The sequence below is a fragment of the Ailuropoda melanoleuca genome, chromosome 1 (assembly GCF_002007445.2).
Source record: "Ailuropoda melanoleuca isolate Jingjing chromosome 1, ASM200744v2, whole genome shotgun sequence".
In the NCBI taxonomy this organism is placed as follows: Eukaryota; Metazoa; Chordata; class Mammalia; order Carnivora; family Ursidae; genus Ailuropoda; species Ailuropoda melanoleuca.
In genome coordinates, this window is record NC_048218.1 from 65,541,052 (window position 1) to 65,565,420 (window position 24,369).

Consider the following 24,369-nt stretch of genomic DNA (forward strand, 5'->3'; position numbering starts at 1 on the left):
ACATACTGGATGATTCCATTTATATAAAATTCTAGAAAATGCAATACCGAGGGATAGCAAGCAGGTCCGTGGTTGCCTGGGGCTTATGGGGAAGAACTGCAAAGGGGCAGCAGGGTACACTGGGGTGGATAAAGATGTTTATTTCTTAAGATTGTGGTGAAGGTTTCAAGGGCGAAGGTTTCAAATGAAACACCAGGAATATATGCAGTTCACGGTACATCAGTGTGGTCTTGGTAAGAACTGGGGGAAGAAAGTCTCTGAGGGAGGGAGGAAGCACACCAGCTAGTCCGACACAAAAGCTAGGACAATTCTCTGGGTCCAGGGCTGGCCCACTCACCCCCGTTTCAGTTCTTCAGGGAGACGGGGGTCACAAACAGGCTTTCTGTTATTCTTGGAATGCCCCCCAAGCTGGGCTTGGACCTGCCTCATGTGAGCTGGAAGGGAAGGGGCAGCAGAATGGCCAAGCCAGTGTCAGCTTCCCACACAGGACAGCCCTGCTGCAGGATGAGCTCATGGGTGCCCTGTCTCTCATCTTGTCCTTTGCCCTGCGAGCCAGGTGGCTTTGACCTTCAATCAATTTGGAGCTTTTTTGTTTTTGTTTCTGCAGGGGCAGAAGTAGGGAGGGAGAGGGCTATGATATCTCTAACAAACTCTAAAGTTTTGGGGGAAAGGGATTCTGGTATTTTGGGTTCTTATTAGCAAGGGCCGCATATACCAGATTTCCAGAAAGCCCATAGCCATAGGGATACACCTCCATGGTGCTTTATATACCGGAGAAAAATCTAACTCCAAATTTGCCACTGAGTTTCTATCTTTTGGCACTAAAAACAAAACAGGGCCCACTGCAGAGCTCTCCCGAGCGCAGCCTCTGGGAGTGAGGACTGGAGAGGCTGAAGGCTCACGATGCTGGAGGAAGCCTCCCCCAAGGCAGGTGCGTTGTAAAGGGCATGGTGGCAGGATAACCCTACAGTCTGTGACCAGGGGATGTGCTCTCAGGCTCCCACTGCTGCCTCTGCCCCAGCCCGCAGCATCGCTGCCTTTGACAGAGGGGCAGCCAGGCAGACTTGCCCTTGACCCGAGGCCCCCGGAGTGGGCTCGGGGAGGCCCAGTACTGAAGTGCAGCGATCTCGTTTCTCTGCCTGGGCTGCAGTGGCCAGGAAAGCAGGCTGCCTCGGGAGAGTTGAGGAATTTCCTGTCCTGCACGGACTGAGGCTTGAGGACAAAATGTTTCTGCCTGTCTAGATTCCCCCCGTTCCTGCTTCTCTGCTTCCTCAGCCAGTCCCCAGTTTCAGAGGTCCCCGTAGATGGGCATTCCTGCATGCTGCGGGAACATCAAACACCCCTTTGAGCCTGCGGCTCCGGCTCCGAGACCCCTCCTTGGCCCCTACCCTCTCTCAGGTCTGGCCTCAGGCAAGTCACTGCCTCTCTCTGAAGCTCTATGGCCTCACCTGTGGTTAGGGTGGTGACAGTATAATTTCAGGACTTGGCGAGTTTTAAAAGAGAGAACATGTGAATACTTCGTACGACTATTCAACAGCAATGAGATCTTCTGCGTGAAGCTGACACGGGCACTGACTCTACCCACTTGGGCTCCATGACTTGTGGGTTGTCAGCTGCAAACGAACAGAGAGATGGGGCCCTCACCCCAGGATTGAAGACTTGTTTTTGTTTTGTTTCTTACATGACCCAAGGCAAATACTGTTAGAAATACAAATGTATTGATTAAAACTCTCCCGGGATATATGTAAAAGAATTTGAGAACAACCTGGCTGCAGCCCCTCAGGAGACAGATTGAGTGGGATGACTGCTTTGTGGGCGCCCGGCCTGGAAGACAGGGAGTCCCACGGCACCACCCTCCCAGGCGTGGAAGGAGGGCAAAGGGAAGTGATTGGCAGTAAGCGTGCAGATGAACCTGCCTCAGACCTACAGACTGGGGTCACATGGGATCAGTGCTGAATCCAGGCTGGTGAATGGCTAAGTCGTCCCTAGCATTCAGCCACCCCAAATTCTTCACAGCGAGAGAAACCAACCAAACCTCCCACAAACACACTCTACACTGGGATTAAGGAGCCGTGACGATCTCAGTGTGGGGGCACGTAGTTTTCTGGAAGCGGCCTGAGAAAAGCAGCCCTCACTAGCATCCTGAGGCCCCAGCCCCAAGCCCACCATCCCACCCTCCCGATAGAGAGGCCAAGCCGTGTGTGCTCAGGTGAAGTGACCCGCGCGAGGTCACAGGGGTGGTCACCAGCAGATCTGGAGGTCACACCCAGGCCTCCTGATGGAAGGCCACGATGTTCTGGAGGTCATCTCTTCCCCGGGAACCAGGCTTCTCAAGTGGCGAACTCTCCACAAGGACAGGGGTTTTAGCTGCTGACCCACATCCTAGACTCTAGCCAGGGGAGAAAAGCTAACGCAGAGCAAGGCCAAGCCAGGTTAAAAGGGCGAGATGTGTGTCCTGCATTTAGTTTTGAAGCCAACCACATGGCTCTGTCCCATCTGCGGCCCACACGCCAGTGCACTGGTTTATGCTCACTCTTGCACAGACACGGAGGACATGAGAAGACGGGTGGAAGGTGGTGCTCCGAACTCAGAGCTCTGGCTCTGTGTTCTGAAGCAAGCTCCCTACCCACAGTGCCATCAGTTCTGGACGCTGCAGTGCTGGTAAGTGTAACGTATACACCATCAGCATAATGCATGATCAACACTGCAGGGGTTTTAGATGATTAAAAGCAGCAACATCTGTCAAGCAGCTAGAACAACATCTGGCATGTAATAAAAAGAATGGGGTTTTTTGCCTTTCCTAACCCAATTGACTTTTTTGGGTTGGGCACGCTCAATGTGACCATAACAGCAATGAGAACAGTCCTCCAAACCAGGACATTCCCACTGAACCAGACAGATCCGGAAGGGCATCAGAAGCCACCACTGAGGGGACATCATCATCACAGTGCCTTGCAGAGTCCAGCACTTCAAGATTCTGAAGGATGTCTGCAGTCCGTTCAGCGTTATCCTCAACATTCCCAGAGGTAGTGCAGATTGTGTCCCCACTTTGTTGGAGAGAGCTGAGGCTCAAAGAAGGGAGCCAGCCTGTGCTAAGAGTCCAGGGCTGACATGACCACCAGGGGCCGGGTCTGGACACTCTCTCCCCTGCTGTCCTGAGAACAAAGGCCAGCTGCCTAGATTCCACTGGGAGCTCTGTCATTGTTTGTGTCCATGCCCAGACTCGCCAGTGCCCCTAGAGAGGCGCACCTCTGGGCTTGTGCTTTGGATGTCATCTGGCACAGTCCTGGTCTGAAGCAGGGGGAGGGAGGCAGGGTCTGAGGCGAGAGGGACCTGAGCCGCCTCCATCTGGGAAGGGCAGGCACTGGCCGTGGCACACAGATGGCAAGGGAGGGGTCCCCGGGACCCAGAGCCAGACGTGCCACCCTGCTCAAATGGGGCCAGACTAAATATACCCCAGGTTTCCCCCACAGCTGTGCTTCCTGCTGCTCTGCTGAGACCAAGCCCGGAGAGCACCTGCTCTCTGGGATCCAGGAAGGGCCGAGTGCCCTTGATGTACTGGCCTAGAACTAAAGATGGAACATGAGCTCATCTGTGGCGCTGGTACTCAGTCCCCCTGGCCAGTGACTCCATAGTCACTTACGGACTCACTCTGTCATTTGACTGCCTAGCTAGCTACTGGGTGCCCTCTTCCATTTTGAGAGAAACGGAACAGATCAAGCCTGTCCTCCGTGGAAACACAAGACCTGAGATCAAGAATACTTAGGAGTAGTGTGTCGACAACAAGAATGGTGCTGTATCCATTAAAGCTGGTGACGGGACTGGAGAAGGGGGAGAGCAGGACAGAGGACGGGGCAGAGAGGGGATGGATGGAGGGCAAAGGAAGGGGGTGACCTACTGACCCCTACCGGCCCTCCGCTGTTTTCCTCCTTGGCCATTTTTGCTCTGTTTTGACTCATCAGCCACTGTGTTTGAAGACTCCTGTCATGAACTTCCACATTAACCTCTTGCTCTGGTGAGGCAGAAGTTGTAAACGGAGAACCTGCCGGGTCCCTGAGACCCAGAGGGGGAGGCGCGGGGGCCGAAGCCGCGGCAGGCCTGGCTACCCAGCTGGGTTCGGCGCACGGCCACCTTGCCTCTGAGCACGGCTTTTCTCCACCCATGTGGAGCTCAGTCATAAGGGAAAGTGGACTTGCGACGGGAATGAACTAAGACAAACCAGCTTTTCTAACCCAGTCGTTTTTTTCCTGTCAAAACAACGTTCCTCATTAAAAACACTCATCGGTGGTTTAAAACCTTCACATGAACTCAACACTACAATGATTCTCCTGCTCTTCCCTTTGGGTCCTTCCTTTCCCTTCCACGGTTTAGCAGGAAAAACAATTCGTGGTTTCTCCCTAGAAGCGTTTTCTCCACCCGTCTCCTTCTATTAGCCATCCTGATGGGTTCCGAACTTGCATTCAATACACGTTTCCACTTTGAGTCGCTTGCCTTGAAAACGGCCCTCTGCAGGCTCCTGGCTCATTCAAAACTTATTTCAGATTAAAACAAAAAATGGTTGGAAAGTGCTTAAACAGATGACACAGACAGATAAATAGAGACAGGGTGTTGGTGGAAAACACCCTACCATCCAAGGAGCCCCCGAGGACTCTCCCCTACAGAGGGACCCCTGCCTACTGCTGTCAGGGCCATTTACTAAGTCCCACTCTCTGAGCCTCAGGCCATCAGCAGCTCGCCCCCTCATCCCTGGATTCACGGGTGGTCACCAAATGAAAATGGATGTGGAATGGCTCGCCCCTACTTCCTAACACCCCCTCTCCTAAAGCCTCCCATGCGCAGACACACAGACCTCTTGCAAATGCATAGTTGGAAACCACTGCTGGCTCTTTTGCTTAGTCATTACATGCAAAATATCATTCCAACAGCAAATCTGATTCACTCCAAGCCCCGTTTAGTATGGAAATTCAGTAAACCACCAACTGAAGGGGAGCTCTGGAAGCACAGTCCTCCCTCCTTCCTTTATTTGGTGCTCAAAATCCAGCACGGTCTAGGGATCACAGACTAGCCTCCTTTCCCTATATGCCATAACCGTTGACTCTAGAGAACTCACCAAAGGAAGCCTACCTTCACCCAGTCCCTTCCTATTTGCAGGGCATTTATGCAAGGTGTAAATCTCCAGTATCTGACTTCTCTTCCAACAAGTCTCTCCTAACCTAATAAACCTACTTGGTGATTCAGCAAAACTTTTACTTCTGTGTCATAAAAAAAGCCTTGCTCTTTTGGCTTTCCTTCCCCCCCGCACTGACTTCTCTAGAACCTAAGAAGCAAATGGGAATAGAAGTGTGCAAGGAAAAGCACAAAAGGAAACAATGACGTATGACATTCCCCAAGAGATCTCTGACCAGTAATGGTAGATGGGATGGGAAGCAGGAGTCACTGCAACCACAGCTTTCTGACTGACTCAGAAGTTACAACCAAACTCTCACTGTAAAGGCAGAGCAGCCAAAGCCCGCAGTGCTTCCTCCTGATGAGCACCTGGAAACCATCATCTCCACCGCACAATCATAGCGCGGATCACATGTCTGCTCTTAGGGACACAAGGCTGTAATTCTGGATAGCGTCCTTGACCAAGGACTCCAAGCAAGTAATGACAGACATGGCCAACAGTGGGCTGGAGAACTAGACAGTTCTGCATCTCTAATTGTCCAGTTAGTAAAACAAGGCTCCAGTTCAATGACAGGGACACACAGGTACAAACATATACTCAGAAGTCTTTCTGTGACATGGAGAACCCACGTGGCGCACAACGCGGTTTCTGTTGTATTCAAACTATATAAAACTAGAATATTGGTTATAAAATAATTCAACATTTATCTGCTTGCCTTCTTAGAACTTAAAAGACTTTTGGACATGTGGTGGATGGGCTAAGGGTCTTAAAACACAACACAAAAAAGAATTAAAACCAATGTTTATCTTTCTTCAGTAAATTTCTCTTCAGCTAACATAAGTATTAGAAATGTTTTCAGTGCTCGTAAGCTTATTGAGGGGAGAGTGCGTACCTCACACCACCGGACAGATCATACAGCATCCAAAGTACCTAAGCATAACTTGGGAGAGAGGTGGGGGTGGGAGGCTATCAGGGCTCTGAGCTGCCCCACCAAGCATGTGTCACTAACCTGAGAGTGAACCGGGCTTCTACTGATGCGCTAAGTTTCATTTTTTTACTCTAGACATCAGTTTCTTAAAACATTTCCTGACCCTTTTATGTCCTCAGGTGCCTTTAAGAGGCCCAACAAGCCTTCAGTTAAATAAACACCATTAGGCTGAGACACTAAAGTCAAAATGGACACAGTTAGCAAGTTAGTAAATCTAGTCACTTAAGAATTTCACCCTTGACAAAGATACTCCAGGGGGAGATAAATTATTCTCACCTGAGGAAGTCTCCCCCCCACCCCAATGACTCAGTCCAAATACAATGAAATATTTACTCTCCCTCCGATCTTCCTGGGCTCTGCAGGAATTTGGATTAATCGCCCTTTAGTCTCCATCTTGGGTTGGGTTGGTGGGGGAAGGATTTCATTGCCCGGTTAACTATGGGAGATTTTTTTTTATCCTGGGGTGGGAGGAGGACAGAAGGAATATTTGTTGAGGGACTCTTGAGAGCTAGCTGGAGGGTTTCTTACACACTCCAACGAGCACTGAGACCCCCAGGGAAGTCAGGAGCTGGAGGGACGCCCTGCTGCACGTATGGGGAGACCGCCTATCGCCGAGTGCTTCCCTCCATTCCCTGAACACCTGCTCACACAGCAGGCCCTGAGCCACGTGCAATAATGACTAAGACACAGTCCCTGCCTTCAGGGAGCATACAGTCTGGCAGGGAAGACAATTAAACAAGCAATTAGAGTAAAATCCCACAGTTAGAGTAAAATGCGGGCTCCTTACCCTAGAGGCTCTGCACGAGGTGCACCTGCTTCTCTCTCTCTGAACACCTTCTCGCCTCGCTCCAGCCACCCTGGTTATCTCGCTGTTCCTCGAATAGGCTGGCTGACCTCGCTCCCAATTTTAGGGCCTTTGCACCTGCTGCCCCGCCTGCCTGGAGCACTCTCTCTCCAGCTCACTGAAGTCTCTGCTCAAAAGTCGCCTCCACCCGGAGCCTTCCTTCACCACCCAATGTCCTCACCCATCCTCCAGAAGGATCCCTTCCACCTTTCTCGGTCAGTTTTTGTTTAAACTAGGTGCTGATTATTGCGTGTCTCCCCATCAGAACGCAGAGCTTGCCTGTCCTGCTCCCTGCAGCCTCCCCAGAATGACGTCTGGCCCAAAGCAGGGCCTCAGTACAGATTTGTTGGCAAATAAGCACAATGATAAGGGAGGTTCCCCGGGAGGGCTTCCTAAAGGAAATGACATTTGTTGCGGAGAGACGCAGATTTTGGAGAAAGGGGTTGCTGAGGAGAGGAGGCAGAGAAAGCGGGGTTAAGCGGCCGCAGAAGTCAGGTCAGAGTGCTGGGCCAGCGATTTCTGGATTATTGCAAAACCCTGGCAGAAGGCTAACGAGGTGAGAAAGAGCGCCCACACCTGGCGTTGCGTGGGGCACCGCGGGATTCTCCGCTGCGTGTGCCTGCAGCACCGCTGCCCTGGAAACCGCCCCTCCGGGGAAAGCAGACAGCGGGGGCGCCCTGCTCAAGGGCGCCCTCTCGTGGCTGGAGCCCCTAGAATGGGGTCGTCCTCTGGCCTTAGCGTCTGCCCGGGGCCTCCCTCCCTCCCTCTAGGACTCTGGGATTCTTGCCCCTTACTAACAACAAATGAACAGGCACACAGATGGACAGACACCCACCCACCCACTGTGGCAAAGTTGGTCCTTTGGTAAAACCGCTTAGACTTGGCATTTTAAACGATTTTACCTTGTGTAAAAGTGGGGGGGGGGTCCGTTGGACAGTCATCACAAGAGCACACACGGAGCCCTTCCTCTGTTCTGAGGACATCACGTGTACTTAATCCTCAGTACTGGGACTGGGACTATCAGTGTCCCCACTGCATAGAAGAGGGGCGAATGGCACCCCCGTGGCCAGGTGAGCTAGTGGTGCAGCCGGATTTGCTCCCGGCCAGTCTGCTCCACAGCCACGATGGGACTGTGGCTGGTGCCACCCTGAGGGTTAACAGAAGGGCCAGGCCTTGGGCAGCTAAGCAGGGGCCAGAACCATGCTGGGTACAGTAGGAACAAATGCCTCCCCCCTTCCCCCCCCCCCCCCCCCCCNCGCCCTCCCTGTCTCCTCAGCCGCCCCCAGAGACCTGGAGCCCCAGGAGCTGCCAATAAAGTAAGAAAAACTCCAAGGCTGAGGACAGTGCAGGACGTGGCCCTGAGCTGCCCGAGCGCCTGGGGGCAGGGAGTCAGGGGTGTCACTGCGCCAGGCTCAGCCCGCCTCGCTCCTGTGCAGACAGCCCAGCCCTGCGGCCTGTGCGCCTGGCCGCCTCTCTCAGCCTGCTTCACCATTTATGGTGTCTGAGCCTCTGTTTGGCCTTCACAGGCCAGCAAATCCCCACACCAGGAGGCAGTTCTCACTCACACAGGGCTGCTCCCAGAGCAAACCCAAAAGGCTCTGGCAGAGTGACTGCTGGGGACCTGTTTCTGCTTTAAAACACACTTGGATGGGCAGTCACCCAGGCCCACTCCTCCCACACACCTGGGGACAAGGAGGATGGCCCCAAAGACTCCCTGATCCTTCATCTGGGGACCCCCACCTCCGGAGGGCCTATCAGCTCAGCTGGTCTCTTTAATCCAATCTAAACCTGGGCGAGTGGGGACAGGCACCAGATTAGCAGGGCCACTGGCTGAGGCTAGTGGGGAGAGTCTTGGGCAATAGACTCGTCACATGTCACTCTGGCCCTCTTGCCTCTTACTAGGCTTTGGAGAGGCCACCTGGACCTCCAAGGAGAGCCCCCTGTTGGGAAGGTGAGGGCTGCTCCGCTGGCCCAAAAAGATGAAGCTCAGATCTCTTCTTGTTTCATTATCAAGATTTCCTGAGGCCCCTCAATGAGCCATGAGGGGAGATCTGTGAGGATGAAGTGGATAGATATGTCAGCCAGAATTCTGGCTGACAGATTCCTGGCGGGGGGGCGGCGGGCAGAGGCAAGCTTCCACCTGCGTGTGAATGGCTTCCTGGAAGGAAGTGGAGGCCAGTTGACGACTCCATGCTTGAGCACTTGAGAGAAACTGGGGAGGCCCAGGAGTGTGCCCCTTCTTGGCAGAGAGCCTCACAGAGCCTGCGTCAGCACAAGCCCCTTAATCCTTCAGGGGCGACACTGCCCGGCCTACAGGGCCCAGGCCTTCAGGGGCGACACTGCCCAGCCTACAGGGCCCAGGCTGTCCCTTTGGGCCAGTGGACGCACATTCTGGAAAAGGGCAGGGCATAGGAATGAGCACAGGCTTGGAGTCACGAGGATCTAGGTCTGAAAGACCAGTCTGACTTACCAGCTTGTGTGCTTAGGCAAGCTGCGTAAGCTTTTTGAGACCTCCAGACCCTTCTGTGTAAAAAACAGGGAGAGCACAGCCCTCCCCAGGGCTGCTGAAGTCTAAATGAGAAAGTACTTAACAAAGTAACCAGCACGTGATTTTTCCCCTTGCCCTTTCCAGTGAAACCAGGTCCTGTGGCCTCCCAGAAGGCAGCTGCTCACGTTATAGGGGGACTCTCCCCATGAGACCTGAACCCTGGGGGACAGAGGGAAGAGATGTGGTCTCCTGCCAGTGTGCTGGGAAAGCAGAGCACAGCACACCCGTCCGAGCCCCCGGCCCCAGGCACACACAGGAGCGGGAGCCAGGCCCGGGGAAGGGTGGGGAGGCAGGCTTACCTGGACACCCCGGTCCCAGGAAGCATTCCCTGGGCACTATCACCATGCCCGCCGATCCCACAGCCCAGACGGCTCTGTCTCGAGTGCCGTGACGCCCCTGCAGCTTCCCAGGACGAAGGGCTTGGCGCGGCTCAATGGATGAGCACGATAATCAGATTACTGGACGCCAGGCTGCTGATGTACGAGAACCAGCCCAGGCTGGTGGGGAGGGGCAGGGTCAGAAGGAAAAGGGGAACTAACCTGGTACCCTCTTGAAGCCCCCAGCGCGGGAGGTGGCATTTGTGCGTCCCCTAAGTCCTAAGGGGGTGTGTGAGTCCTCCTGGGGCATCTTGCACGTGCGAGGACTTCTTCCTACCACACTGGGAGCTTCCTGAGCCTCTTTCCCCCGCATCTTCCCTCAGCCCCGACAGGGTGAGGGGGTGGGAAACAGGCCTTTGCCTAGTCATCTGCCATGGCAGCCCCTTGTCACTGTGGACCTCTAGAGGCTGGTTCCTCCACCTGCCTGCCTTCAGGTGCACTGTGCTCTTTCTCCAAAGCAGGTGTCTGCAGCAAAGGTGCTTCTAGAGAGGTGCCCAGAGGCTCCTACCATGGACAGTGACCCGGGCGCTGCAGGACACCTGCCCCACGGTGTTCTTGGCCAGACAGGTGTAGGTGCCGTCATCTTCCGGCAGGGCGTCCTGGATGTGTAGCTCGGCCACGCCAGCCTCACAGGAGGAGTGAGCGTACTGGATGGGCTGCTCTGTGGAGGGAAGCATAGGAAGGCTCAGGCCAAGGGGCTCCCCGAGTGGGGGGGGGGTTGCTGCTGCTGTCATGTCACCAGTCTTGCTCAGATCCACGGCGGGCGGATGACATGTCAGGCCCTCCCCTAGCCAGCTGGACAGAGGCTTGCAGGTGGACAGGAAAGCAGGTGTGAGGGAGGGAGATGAAGGAGAGGCAGTGATTGTTGGGGTCCAGGAGCAAGGCTGGGACTGGAAGGACTGTGGGGAGAGATTCTGGAAGCATTTCGAATGCAGAAGGGAAGGGGGCATAGTTCTGTGCATTTGTTTAAAGGAACAGTCCCCACATCCACAGCCTGGACTTCACAGAATACTGAGCCTGGAAAGAATCTTACAGGGTCACCTGGCCCATAGCCCAGCCTCAGGCACAACAGGCCTCACCCAGACCACAGGAGGCTCCTGGCTCCTTTTAGATGTCTCCAGAAATAATGATTCCATTTCCCATTGCAGATATTCATCAGAAAGCAAGTGTGTGACCTCAAGCTGAGGCTGCAATTAGGTGCATTTCGGTGCATATTAGGGTTCAGGGAAAAGATAAATATAGGAAACTAAAAATGACTCTGGCCCCTTCTTTCCAGAGTCCTTGCCATGCGAGGCCCTTTATTCAGGTCACGTAAAGTCCTCCATGGAGATAGAAGTGCATGCAACGAACTTCAGTGGTTTCCTTAATGCTATATGTTCCCGGGACTTTATCATTCCAGGATGTGAACTCTCAATTCCAGGGGGAAAAAAAATCTCATTACTAAAGATTCTGGCCTCAGAACAGGAATGTGTCTGCTCACCATATAGGAAGCAACTGTCAGTTTCTTCCCTTGTCAGGCCCCGGGGTCCTGGTTTGCACTTCATAAAATTGGGGGTGGGCAGTGGGAGGAAGGAGAAAGTACAAAAAGCAGTCCTCTCCCTGCAATGCAATGTTTTCTTCCGCACATAGCAACACCTTGTGTCTCCATGACAGTCTGCAGAGACTGCCAAGCAAGCACGCCATAGGGCGGGAGGGAAGAGATCTGCCCGAACTACAGCACTTTGTAAAGGTGGGGCTGGGCGCTGGGAGAGGCAGGGGCCAGGACTGGGCTACCGAGAGCATTGAACACTGAGCTTCACTTTTTGTGAAAAACGACACTCTAAAACCTCTCTTCCTTGAGAATACCAATACATTCTATGATGCCATCGAAATGCCTCTGCTGTTGAAATGTGCCAACAGTGTTTGAGACCTCTTTTGTTACTGAAGCATAACTCACTTTGCCCCTACACACATGGGATAGAATGGTGGCCCCAGAAAGGAGTTGCTGGCTCAGTGCACTCAGAATTGGGAGACATGGAACTCTTCCAGCCGGGAAACTGGTAAGACCAGATGGTTAGCGGCCAAGGGAACTTGAGCACGATCGCCCTCTAGTGGTAACAGTGAGGAAATGCCAAGATTGACCAAGACTAAAAAGGTGGGGTTGCTTTTCCCAGTTCAGAGCGGTGTAGACCAGGGGTCAGCAAACTACTGCTCATGGGCCAAATCTGACCTGCAGCCTGCTTTTGTACAGCCTGAAAGGTAAGAATGGTTGTTACAGATTTTAAATCGTTGAAAAAAATCAAAGGGAAACTATTTCCTGATCTGGGAACACTGTATGAAATTCACATTTCAGTGTCCATAAATGAAGTTTTATTGCAACACTGCCACACTTATTCATCTACATATTGTCTCTGGCTGCTTTTGTGCTGCCACAACAGCAGAGTTGAGTAATTGTGACAAAGACTGTATGGCCAGTAAAGCTGAAAATATTTACTATCTGGCTGTTACGGAAAATGTTTCTTGACCTCTGGTCTGGACTCTGAGCCAGACGGAAGTGAAACTCTCTTACTCAGATCCATTACTAGTCTTTAACATCTGTGTTCTGTTCCAGCTGCAAGGAGGCTGCCTCTTTGTAGTCAGTCACGGGATCCGACAGAAGCTCTGCCCATAGCGAGGGGTGGAGGGAAGGGTGACCTCAACTGTCACTTATTTGCCCAAGAAAATGACACATAGGAAGACCATATGCACCTTTTCTCACTGACTAGCTTTGCTTAGCAAAGCCTAAGCAAACTACACCAACTAGGAAGGTTCACAAATAACACGCCAATAGTGTAGAAATGGCTGGGGGGTATTTGGTGCACAGGTGACACGTGCCGCTGTTCCTTAAGGAGCCTATTCTATCAGCCCTGAGAGCTGGCTGAGGTCCCAAATCTGTTCCAGCCCATCTCCTCATCCATAAAGAAGCTGACACCAGGAAAGGTGAAGGGGGGTGTCCAAGGTCCCCCAACCCCGAGAGGGCAGAGAAGGCTAAGTGCCCTTGTCTCCTGACTGGCAGCTCCTCCTTTATCCTCCCTGTGGATCCCCAAAGCAGGGGTTCCCAAAACAGACCCTGCTCAATGTCATCAATTTGATGGAGTGTCCTCGGTTCTAAAATTAGAGTTCTCCCATACTTTTGGAATTGAAAGGCTCTTTTACCAAGAGAAGAGTGATAATATACGATAACTAATTTTTTCAAAAAACCTTACTTGGCAAAAAAAAAAAAAAAAAGTTGGCTTGTCTTTACAGGACTGTAACATTAGAAAGAATTACTGGCCTAAGCATTCCAAAACAAACTGCCACTAAATAAAAGGTGAGCTTCCATTAGTAACTTCTAGTATGGTTCACTAATTTGTTAATTTGTTCATTTACTGACTCAACAAATATTTACCAAGGGCCTACTATGAGCCTGGCCACATAACGGAACCCAATGGCTTGTGCACCCTCGTGCATTAGCTGTTCTGTATAAAGGATCTAATTTACTTCACAGCCACCACCCCGGGAGGTAGCTGACGTTATGCATGTGTTGCAGGAGCTCCAGGCTCAGATAGGAATGGTAACTTGCCCAGTGTCCCCAGCCTGGCAACAGCAGACTCCACGGGTCCATGAACTCTCTGGACCCTGTATGGTTCTGAGTAATAAACGGAGCAAGCCAAGTGAGAATGCAGGCAAGGCCAGAAGACCCGGGGGGCTGGAGCAGGGGGAACTCACCGTTGAGCAGCCAAGTGATTTGGGGGACTGGGGTCCCCTGCACTGAGCACTGCAGCACAAAGTCCTGGCCCTCAACGACCGTGCAGTCCTTCAGGACCCTGGAGAATGAGGGCACCACCTCCATCACGGCCGGCCCTGCAAGGGCAGAGAACAGACAGGCCATCTCAGACCGCAGCTGGCGTGCTCTGCTGAAGCACCACAGTCACCCCGAGCCTCGCGGGCAGGTGCACCCACGGTTCCCCAGGAGCCTGGCTTGGCCTTAACCTCTCCTCACACTTGGAGGCAGGCAGCACCACAGGTGTGGAGACCTGGGGCCTGAGGCCGAGAAACCAGCAGGGGCTTATTCCCGGTCATGGAACAGCCCAGGCCAGGGAGTACTCAGGACATGGGCTTGCCCCCTCTCCTCTGGGACTCAGGCGCCTCCGATCCCAGCGTGTCTGCTGTCCTGGAGAATCCGCAGAGCTCCTTCCCTGATTTTGTGGCCCCCTTTACTTCCCGGGGCCCCTTCTCTCCTTTAACACCCTGTCGGACCTGCATGACCTTGAGAGTATCTTTGTACTTGTAGAGACAACATGCCCACTGGTGAGGACATTTCAATTTTAAATTGTTATTTTTTCCAATTCCAGGACTGCATCAAATGATAAAGACTCATATGTGTCCTAGTTTTCCAAGGCCAATGGCTCAGGACTGCTGGGGGCCTGGGACTAGGCATTACGAAGTTCCCTCAGGATTGTGATGCATAGTTTCGTTGAGAACCACTGAGCTGAACTTTCCAGAAGCCCTCTACTGGTGGACTGGGGGAGCATTTTGTAGATGGCGGGAGGCGGAGGGGGGGGGCTTAACTAAGAGCAATAGGGATAGATCATCTCTTCCACGAGCAGAACATGATGCAGAAATGTCAAGGTGGCTGACAGCCGACAAAGGGGAAGGGATCTGGTGATTAGAAGAGGCCTCAGCAGTGCCTTTCAGGAGAAGCTATTCCATGCCATGGTGAGGGGTAAGCCGTATCATACTGCAGGGGTTTAAGGACAAAAACTGGTACGTGAGGGCTTCCTATGTGCCAGGTACTTTCCCAGATGTGACTGTGACAGTGCCATGAGGTCGCTATCTTAAGCTCATTTTATAGGCCAGGTGAGTAATTTCTCAGAGTCCAGCCCAACGGCAAGGGCAGGCTTCACCCCTGGCTCTCTGACTCGGCATCCTCACTTCCTCCTCCACACGAGAGCTCCCCTAAGGGGAGAGTCGGTCGGCTGTGGGACAGCAGCTAAGTCTGAACGATGGTGCATCTGATTGGGACTGGCGCTGAGGGAAGGGATGGACAGACTACTTCGAGAGGTGTGGGAAGGCACCTCTATCCCTCTTCCCAGCCGGTGTCACATTCCTTCACAGGGAAATGCCTCTGGGAGCCGTTGAAAAAATATGGACTTCCATGTCAAACCAACATGGGTTAGAAACATGCTATCTTTTACAAGGCATGTGACCTTGGACACATCATTTAACTTCACCACAGCTCAGTATTCTCATCTGGAAAATGGGTGTGACTACAACGATCTCCTCAGACCGTTGGGATAACTAAATGGCCCAATAGGGATAAAGCATTTAGCACAAAGCCTGACACATTGAGCACGACTGACACATTGAGCACACTTTTGTGGAGTGTTAGCTGTTACCATCGAATGGACAGTGGGCATTGAGACTAGACCTGCAGCGAGTTTGGGGGCAAAAGACAGTGGAGAGATAGGGTGGGAGCTTAAGGGGCCACTGGGCAAAGGGAAGATTTTCTTTCCTTTTTCCCCAGAGCATGGCTGTAGGGAGAAGAGAGAGGCCTCTGCATATGGGCAGGGGGACAGGTTGAAAAAATGGTGGGAGGGTGAATCATCATTAAATAAGATCTTTGTGGAGAGGGGAAGAGATGGACAGAGAAGTCCTGGTAAGGGAGACAGACACAGTTTAGTGTCGTAGCAAGAAAAAAAGAGGGAAAGAAGGTGTTGCAGGAGAAGCTGAAAGGACACACATCAGGTGACCTGCGTCTTGGTGAAGTTATCCGGAAAGGTTTCAGAACAGTCAGTGTTTCCAAGGGGAGAGGGAGCCCGGAAGAACTTTTTTTTTTTTTTTAAAGATTTTATTTATTTATTTGACAGAGATAGAGACAGCCAGTGAGAGACGGAACACAAGCAGGGGGAGTGGGAGAGGAAAGCAGGCTCATAGCGGAGGAGCCTCATGTGGGGGCTCGATCCCATAATGCCGGGATCACGCCCTGAGCCGAAGGCAGATGCTTAACCGCTGTGCCACCCAGGCGCCCCCCGGATGAACTTTTGCAACGGCAAAGTACGGGCTTCTGAGAATGCACTCCCCCATACAAGCAATAAGTGGCAAAAACGGTCAAAATCAACTTGTTCAGAACTGTGGAAATTAACCGAAGGCTTACGACATTCTGAAGAGCATGCATTCAAAAACGAACAGCTGACCGTTGGTAAGAAGAGCCGGCTTGGTGGCGTGCTTAATTCCCACCCTGTTTGCCCCAGCTCCGTGGGAGCTTGGAAGACCACATTCTCTTTCACCCCCAACTTGCTGCAAATAAGTCTCGATGCACAGCTTCCATTTAATAATAATAGCGACCACTCCAATAAAAGTCTGTTTCAACCTTTGGTGGACATGATGCCATGTGTCCATCCCCTGCACAGAGCCTGGGAAGACAAGGCTCGGGCTCTTGGACTTGTGAACTCTACAGACACTCCCACCTCCCAATGGAATGGACACTATTTCTTACAAAGAAATTCATGACCATAGTGAAAATCCCAATTAAGAAGTAAATCACCAGTATGCATGCAGTGAGAAGTAAGACCACCCCTCATCCCTTCTCTAAGCATCCCCAGTTTCCTTTCCTTGAGGCGACTTGTGGACCCTTCCAGAAATGTTTTAGGCACACATAAGCACATAAGCATCTGTTTGCCCGCATCTACATAGATTCTTCTCCTTTTATGCAAATAGCATATGATACACACAGCTCTGCATGTGGCTCTTCTCCCTTACTAGTATCTTGGACATGTTTCACCATCAGAGTCGGCAGGTCAGCCATATTTGTTTTATTGGCTGCATGGAATCCTACTGTATGGATGAACCACTAAGTTCTTTTCTATCCCTTTCTTTTTTCGGAAACGTTTATTACAGCAAATTTCAAATACACACGCTAGGAAAGAGAGCAGTACTGTGGATTATCATATACTTGTGTCTCAAATTTAGTTAAGTATCAGCTCACGGCCGACCCCATTTCATTTGTACCCCCACCAGCTCCCCACTACACGTGGATTATTTCTGAAGCAAATATCATATCATTTCACCAGCAAATAACTCAGTTTATATCTCTAAAATACAAAGACTTAAAAAAACTAACCAAAAGACCACCATCGTATATTAAAATTAGTGCACCACCAGCATTAATTCTTTTATATCAAGTATCTTGTGAATGCTCCAATTTTCCTGGTGTTCTCATTAAAAAAATTTTTTTAAAGGTGTCTCAGTCAGGAGCCACACAAAGTCAGGAGCCACACAAAAAAATTTTTTTAAAGGTGTCTCAGTCAGGAGCCACACAAAGGATTGCGATTATTGATGTCTCTTACGTATCTTTTCATCTAAGTTTCCTATAGGTTGTCCTTCCCTTCCTCTTTTTCTTGCAATTTATTTGCTGAAAAAAACAGGCAAAGGTTATTTGTCCACTGAACTTCTAAAAGCCTGAAATTTGCTGACTCTACCCCTGTGGTTTAATATGTTCCTCATTGGGTCAAAAGTGCCTAAATAGCATTTAAATTAAGGAGGAAATTTTGTAGAGAGATAGATGGGTACAAAGATATTTATCACAGTTTTGTTACAATAGTGATAAAATGGAAACAATCTAAATATTTGACAGTAAGACCAAGCATAATCAGATATATACTATTCTATGAAATATTACATGGCCATTAAACTCATGTTTTTGAATAATATTAAATAATATAGAAAGAAATCGTATAGAACGATGCTTACGTAACATGAGCAAATTAGAATAGAAAGCAGTATACAAACAGCACAATGTCGATTTTGTTGTAAAAACATTAAAATATCATTTATTTCTGAGTCATAAAGCTATAATGTGTTTAAATCCCCCACAATGAACAGGCACAACTTTTATAAACAGATATTACAAAAAACATAAAAGATGCGGGATCCCACATCATCTCATATGACTCTTAACGCGTATATTTAGTGAATGTTTGGTTCTCTGTGGTTACAGAAGTGAGTCATGGCACTCCTTGGACAGCTGAGGAACCCAGAAAAGGGAGCTCTTGGCAGGGCTGGGCATGGGGGTGGGCACGCTTGTCCTGAGGTGACTCTGGTGCGAACTCCTCATCAGGAGTCATTTGCCCCGGAGAGTGACTCTGGCCTTGGCATGTGGGTGGGGATGTACACCCTGCACGGGGGTAGCAGGCGTCCCATGGAGGGCCCCCACAGAGAACCCAGGCGGACGGGAGGAGCGTACTCACGTTTCACCAGGAGGGTCCAACTGCAGGACACCTGGCCTCGGACGTTGGAGGCCGTGCAGCTGTAGCTCCCACCGTCCCTGGCCCGCGCTCTCAGCAGGCAGAGGTAATGGCACCCGCCTTCTTCATAAACCTCAACGACGCCTTCTCGTCTCCTCACGGGGGCACCTTCCAGGAGCCAGGTCACTTCAGGCTTCGGGGTCCCTGAAACTACATGGCCAGGTGAAGGACATGAGGCTCCCAGAGAGTGCACTGTGCTGTGGGGCAGGCGGGAGGCTGGACCCGAGGGAGAAGCCTGCTCTGGTTTGAGGTGCCCTCCTGCAAAATAGGCTCTCTGACCCTTCACCCTGCACTGTACGCGAGTAAACACCTCAAGATGAGGCAGGTCACAGGGAGGAGGGACAGAGGGCGACAAGCCAGGTCTCCAGATCAGCCAAAGCCAGCAGAAGGGGAAAAAGAGCAAGAGTCCCTGTGGCTTATCTTTGGATGGTGATGGTGATGATGGGTTTTCCCGTCTAGGGTGGTAAGAAGTAGGATACAGGGTCAATGCCATATCCAACGACAAGCAACAGACCACTGCTGGGTGTTTCTCCAGAAAAAGGCACGTTACTAGACCGAGTCTGTCCTAGAAGGTGGCTTCCAGGGCGGGCTGGGTTCTAGTCCAAGGGGCTGGGTGGATACCACTGTACTGACAGAGGGAGTGACCACCAGGGGCTACACTGGTGGGGTGGGGTGGGACAGTGACTTTCTTTAGCTCTACTCACCCTGGCATCTGAACTTGACTGTCTGATCTTCACTGACTTCCTGGCTTTGGGGCTTGCTCTCAAATTTGGGGAAGGTGGAATCCCTCTGGCTCTCCATGGGGATTTTCCTGGTAGCAACCTTGCTCACCACCTCCTGGCTTCCCAGGACAGACTGCTTGGTGGGGAGGGTGGCTGGGGGGGACACAGGGGGCCTCTCCTTCTCTTCTCCGGGACATGAGAGGGTGCCCGACACTGGTGCTCTTGCTTCTGGCTGGACTCTTGCAGCCTGTAGGGTGATGGCGCTGGAAGTCTTCTGTAGGACGGGGCTCCTCAGGCCCTTTCTGGGTGGGTCCCCGGACGGCTCTGGCTGGGACTCCCTCAGGGGCTGAGTCTGGCTACTTGGGGCCCGGGTCGGGGATCCCCCTCTCTGGGTGCTGGAGCAGTTCCCTCTCTCGGTGGCAGACTCCAGGCTGTCCAGTTTCGGCCCCAGTGTGGTTCCATTGGTCACTTCCTTCCTGGTATCTGAACTGGCCGCCTTTGTTCCTCTCACCAATGGCCTGTATGGTGGTGGTTGGTGGGGATGGGGTGGCAACAGGGACGAAGAAAGAGAAATAGAATGGTTATCTGGTTACTCATAAGCATTAATCATCACAAGCACAGATTCCAGGGATCACAAAAGCCCACAAATGAAGACAGAGTGTAAGCGAAAGTCTCTCTCTGCAGCCTTCTCAGCTTCCCAGGGCAGAGGGCAAGCAGCCATTCCTGACGATTCCTTGCCCCTCATCCCAACCCAGAGCCTGTTCTATCTGCATTTATCCAATCTGCCTTTATTCTCCCCCCCCCATTGCTCTCCCCACCCACGAAACCGCCTCCCCCTCGTCCCCCCGGCCCTCTCCGAGCCACTGTCTGCACGGCAAGCACAGCCCATCGTCACTGCACCGAGAGTAAAACCCAAGCTGCTCCACGTGGCCTGCAAGGACGCCCTAGGTGAGCTGTTCCCGCTGCCTCTTGGGCCTCTCAAGACTGTCTCCGTGCCTGCCAGGCTGCGGCCACAGCGGTGTTCTGGGTCCCCCAGGGCTCACCTCTCTCTCATCTCCCCGCTTTCAGGCATGCTACTGCCCTGCTGGGAACATTCTCCCCACACTTTTCTTCACCTGGCTAATATTCCCCTTCAAGGATCTGAGTGCAAACATCAAGTGTCCAGGAAGGTTCTCTGACCCTCTAACCTGAATTAGCGAGGCTCGTTCCTCTGCCTCGGACGCGCCCCAGCTTGTAACTGGGGCTTCGTGCAGCTGTTTAAAGCCCTTTCCCTCCCCCAGATGTCTGCCCACCCAGAAGACCCGGTGTCTAGCTCCAGGCCTCATGCACGGGGAAGGAAGCTTCTGAGGAAGACATGCTACGCGGGTGAGCGGATCCTGCCTGGCACGCGTCAGGCTCCCTAGTCAGTGCCCTTCCTAGTGACAACTAACTGCGACTGCCCAGACGCGGAGAAAGATGATGGCACTGTGTCTTCCAGAGTCTTGCTACGACGGCAAGCTACTCCAGAGCCTGTGTGGCATACTGCCATAGAACAAACCAAAACCTAACAATGGCCCCAACGGTCAGCTCTCCCTCCTACACGACAACTCGGATATTCGGGGCATTTCTCCATACAACCTCTCTTTTCTTGCAGGGCATCTCAAAATGGAAAGAGTGATTATAAAGCCTAGACGTACCGATTGGCATTGTCCAAACCTGGAAAAAGGGAGAAGGGGAAACTGTTAGTGGACTATTTTATGTACCAAGAGGAGACAGTGATAAGACAGCACTGGTTTTCATTTCTTATAGAGTGTTCACCTCCCCTGCTTTCACTGGGCCGCCCACCTATGCTCCCCCCTCTCCCTCCCTTTTTCCCTCCTTCCCTCCCTCCCTCCTTCTGCCTCCCTGGTCCTGAACTGCTTGGGTTCATCTGATGAGCTCCTTGGAGCCCTCTTTGAGACACTGTCCAGGCCTGTGGCCCTGGGCCTTCTCTGGAAGCCTTGGCAACGCTACCCTGTGCCATGGGACCTGTCCTGTTCACTAGCCACAGAAGGAAACCAATCGAGGGACAAACCGGAATAAACATCTGAAAATTTCAAACCCGAACAGTTTAACTTACATGTGCCCTCAAAAACAAACCTCCCCAAATGAGCAGCTTTGACAAATACCTCCTTTAAAAATGTACAGGGGAAGTATAATTTTATCCAGTTCTTCAAAGAAAAAAACATACTATATACATTTTTTTCCCTGCCACATTGTTTTTAAAAATTTTATTATGGGGGCGCCTGGGTGGCACAGCGATTAAGCGTCTGCCTTTGGCTCAGGGCGTGATCCCAGCATTATGGGATCAAGCCCCACATCAGGCTCCTCTGCTGGGAACCTGCTTCTTCCTCTCCCACTCCCCCTGCTTGTGTTCCTTCTCTCACTGGCTGTCTCTATCTCTGTCAAATAAATAAATAAAATATTTTTTAAAAAATAAAAATTTTATTATGGAAAATTTCAAAATATACAATAGCAGACAGGATATAACAAACTCTGAAAGCCATCATTCAGATTAAGGAAATAACACCAACTTTTCTATTCCTTTTTGTTTTGGTTTTCAGAGGAGCTTCTTCTGGGAGTATTTTAAAACACATCCCAGGCAACATATAATTTTGTCATTAAGTACTTGGGAAGGGAGCAGTTCTTTAATTCAAGGCTAGGGCAAATAAGGCAAGTGGCTGAATTACTCTTCTCAATGCCTAACAGCGGATCCGATCCTATGGTGAGCTGTGAAGTATAATTCTTCGGTCAAGACCAGGACTTTTGATGGTGTAGAATGGAATGGAGAATGCTAGCATGTACTGTGTATCGTACAACTCAGGATTGCTTCCTGAAACTTCTTCCGTTAAATATGTTTGTATACATATATGTGTACTGTGTCACAACACAGAATAAATTTCTTTCTGTGGGTTATGAAAAACACTCCAGCAAACAATGGTAAAGGGAGCAAGGAGGAATAGTTTCTGAGAAAGGAAGGGAATGTGGAAAAGAAAAACCACAGAAGAAAAGAGAGTAAGAAGGGGGGAGGAGCATGAATGCTGTTTCCCTCCCTGATTCTCCAAATCCCACCTTGCTCAAGGTTCCCGTTCCATGGAGTGATGTCAATCCCCTTTCCCACCCACACTCCCGCTTCCACAGGCTGGACCTGGCAAAACCAAGGGGAAGATAAAGAGGAGACAGATTCAAAGAGATTTCCAGGGAAGAACTGACAGCGGCTGATGCCTACAGCAAGGAGGAGACAAGGGTCAAAGGAAATGCTGAAATGCCCAGTCCAGGTGAGGAGGAAAAGCAGAATCCTAGGTTAGAAAGAGTTGTCTGCGTCAAGTTAAGTTGAGGGAACACCTGATGTGAAGGACAGAGTGGATGATGAGTTAAATTTTAGGCAGGTTAGGGGCACCTGGGTGGCTCAGTCGATTAAGCATCTGCCTTCGGCTCAGGTCATGACCCTAAGGTCCTGGGACTGAGTCCTGATTTGGGCTCCCTGCTCAGCAGGGAGTCTGCTTCTCTCTCTCCCATTGCCCCCTCCCCCTTCCCACTCATGCGCGCTCTCTCTCTCTCAAATAAATAAAATCTTTAAAAAAATTATTCTGAGGCAGGTTAAATTTGGGGTGATGGCAAGGCATTAGCAACATCCATTCTTCCAATGGCAATTAGAGATACAAAAAAGAATGTGAGCAGGAAGAAAAGGCTGAAGACACAGGTGTGGGGCACAGCTCCTGGGGGAATGCATGGGGAGGTGGGTGGGTCAGTGTAACATGGATCTGTAATGAACCGCAGCTCCCCTAGCAGGGTACAGACACCAGGCAGGGGGTGTTCCATACGAGCCCTCCCACCACTTGATACCTTGGATAGAAAGCTCGGCCGACATGGAGGCCTTCCCCGACCCATTCACCACCAGGCACGTGTATACTCCCACATCATCGAGGCTGACCTCGTGGATTTCCAGAACTTGTACCCCATTCTTCTCGGACATAGAGACACGGGCACTTGGCTGCAGGGGAACCTCTCCCTGTGGACGGCAAGAGGGTAGCTGGGTCAAAGAAACCTGCTTACCTCTTGGCACTATCCAAGCCTGGCTGGGATGGACAGCAGGCCTGAGTGGCAGAACCCTCTGCTCTCGGCTCTGAGAACGTCCTCAGAGAGCAGTGAATGGACAATCCAAGGGCCCCGACTCGAGGTCTGTGTGTGTGGTGTGGCGACAGATCCAGCTGAGAGCAGGTGTATGAACTTGTTTCAGGGGAGCACTAGTTTGAAATGGGGATCCTACATTCCTCACTTTACCTCTGCTTTGCTTTCCTTTCCTTTACTCTTTTTCCAGGAGAATTTGGAAATAGGGAAAAGGTGTTCCCTCGCTCATTTTGATCCAGGACTCCCATCCTTAAGAACGCTACTCTCACAGGCCTAGACCCCAAGCTTTCCCTACAGCTCCTCACTGCCCTGCTGAACACCCACCCCGGCCTCAGGCCCCCTGCTGCTGCCGCTCCCCTCCCCCACCTCTGCTGCTCTGCCTTCACACTGCCTGGCCCTAAATGAACTACTCCCAACGGTATTTTGAGGTAGGTGGCATCATCTCTGCCTCAGAGATAAGGAGACCAGTGTTCCAAGAGACCAGATGACTTGCCCAGCATCGCGTTTTATGAACGAGGGAGCTGTGGCTTGAAACCTAGTCTCATGACTTCAAATTCTACTCTCTTGAGATGGTCAGGTCTGTTCTGACTCAGAAATTTTATGCTGCTTGGGGAGTGTGTGGATCATAGGACATTGTGGGCTGAGTTACAGAGGCAGAGTGTGCGAATAGGGGCAGGAACAAGCATGGCTATCACGCATACAGCGAACCCTGGAGAACCACCTATAGTTGAACAGAAGGGACTGATTGGAAAGACAGACTCCCATTGGTCCAAGGGACTAGCCCTCCACATTCAGGGCCCCCAGGCCTGGGCCAGATTCAGGGCAGATCAAACCTCACCTTGAGCCAGGTGACCTGTGGTTGGGGCCGGCCAGTGATCTTGCACGAAAACCGTCCCATCTGTCCTTCTTTGACTATGACTCGGCCCAACTTGGTAGCAAACTTTGGTGGGCACTCTCCCCAGATGCTAGGACGGGTCTCCACGGCGGGGGCTGCAAGTCTGTCCCTGGAAAGAAATTAGCAGAGTCCAGCAGCAATTCAGATCTTCTCTCTCTGCCACCACCCATGTCACTTAAGTTGGGTCAGAGACCAGCAAAGGCAGCCTACCCAACTCTGTGCCTCAGACGCATTCCTCATCTACCCTCGAAAAGTATGTGGCACTAAAACCCATGTCCTCTACCTGAACATGCAGTGAGACCGCATATACTAGCCTCCCTTGTGGTAAGGGTACCGGAATTCTACTGAGCTCTGGCCAAAAGCCTGGGTTTTGGCA

At 51.5% G+C, this 24,369-nt stretch overlaps 1 protein-coding gene across 4 annotated transcripts in view; it reads right to left on the reverse strand.

Moving 5' to 3' along the window:
* Nucleotides 1–24,369, reverse strand: part of MYLK (myosin light chain kinase) — a 263,098-nt gene that overhangs the window by 92,010 nt on the left and 146,719 nt on the right. For 3 of the 4 annotated variants that reach the window (XM_034659556.1, XM_034659553.1, XM_019803103.2), the window contains 7 exons: nucleotides 23,937–24,102; nucleotides 22,814–22,979; nucleotides 20,626–20,644; nucleotides 18,932–19,467; nucleotides 18,171–18,377; nucleotides 13,651–13,785; nucleotides 10,433–10,585 (listed from right to left, as the gene is read on the reverse strand). In XM_034659556.1, coding sequence (XP_034515447.1) covers nucleotides 10,433–10,585; nucleotides 13,651–13,785; nucleotides 18,171–18,377; nucleotides 18,932–19,467; nucleotides 20,626–20,644; nucleotides 22,814–22,979; nucleotides 23,937–24,102 — 1,382 coding nt within the window. Of the gene's footprint in view, nucleotides 1–10,086; nucleotides 10,190–10,432; nucleotides 10,586–13,650; nucleotides 13,786–18,170; nucleotides 18,378–18,931; nucleotides 19,468–20,625; nucleotides 20,645–22,813; nucleotides 22,980–23,936; nucleotides 24,103–24,369 lie in introns of those variants that run through there. The other variant, XM_034659569.1, reaches the window with a different exon arrangement.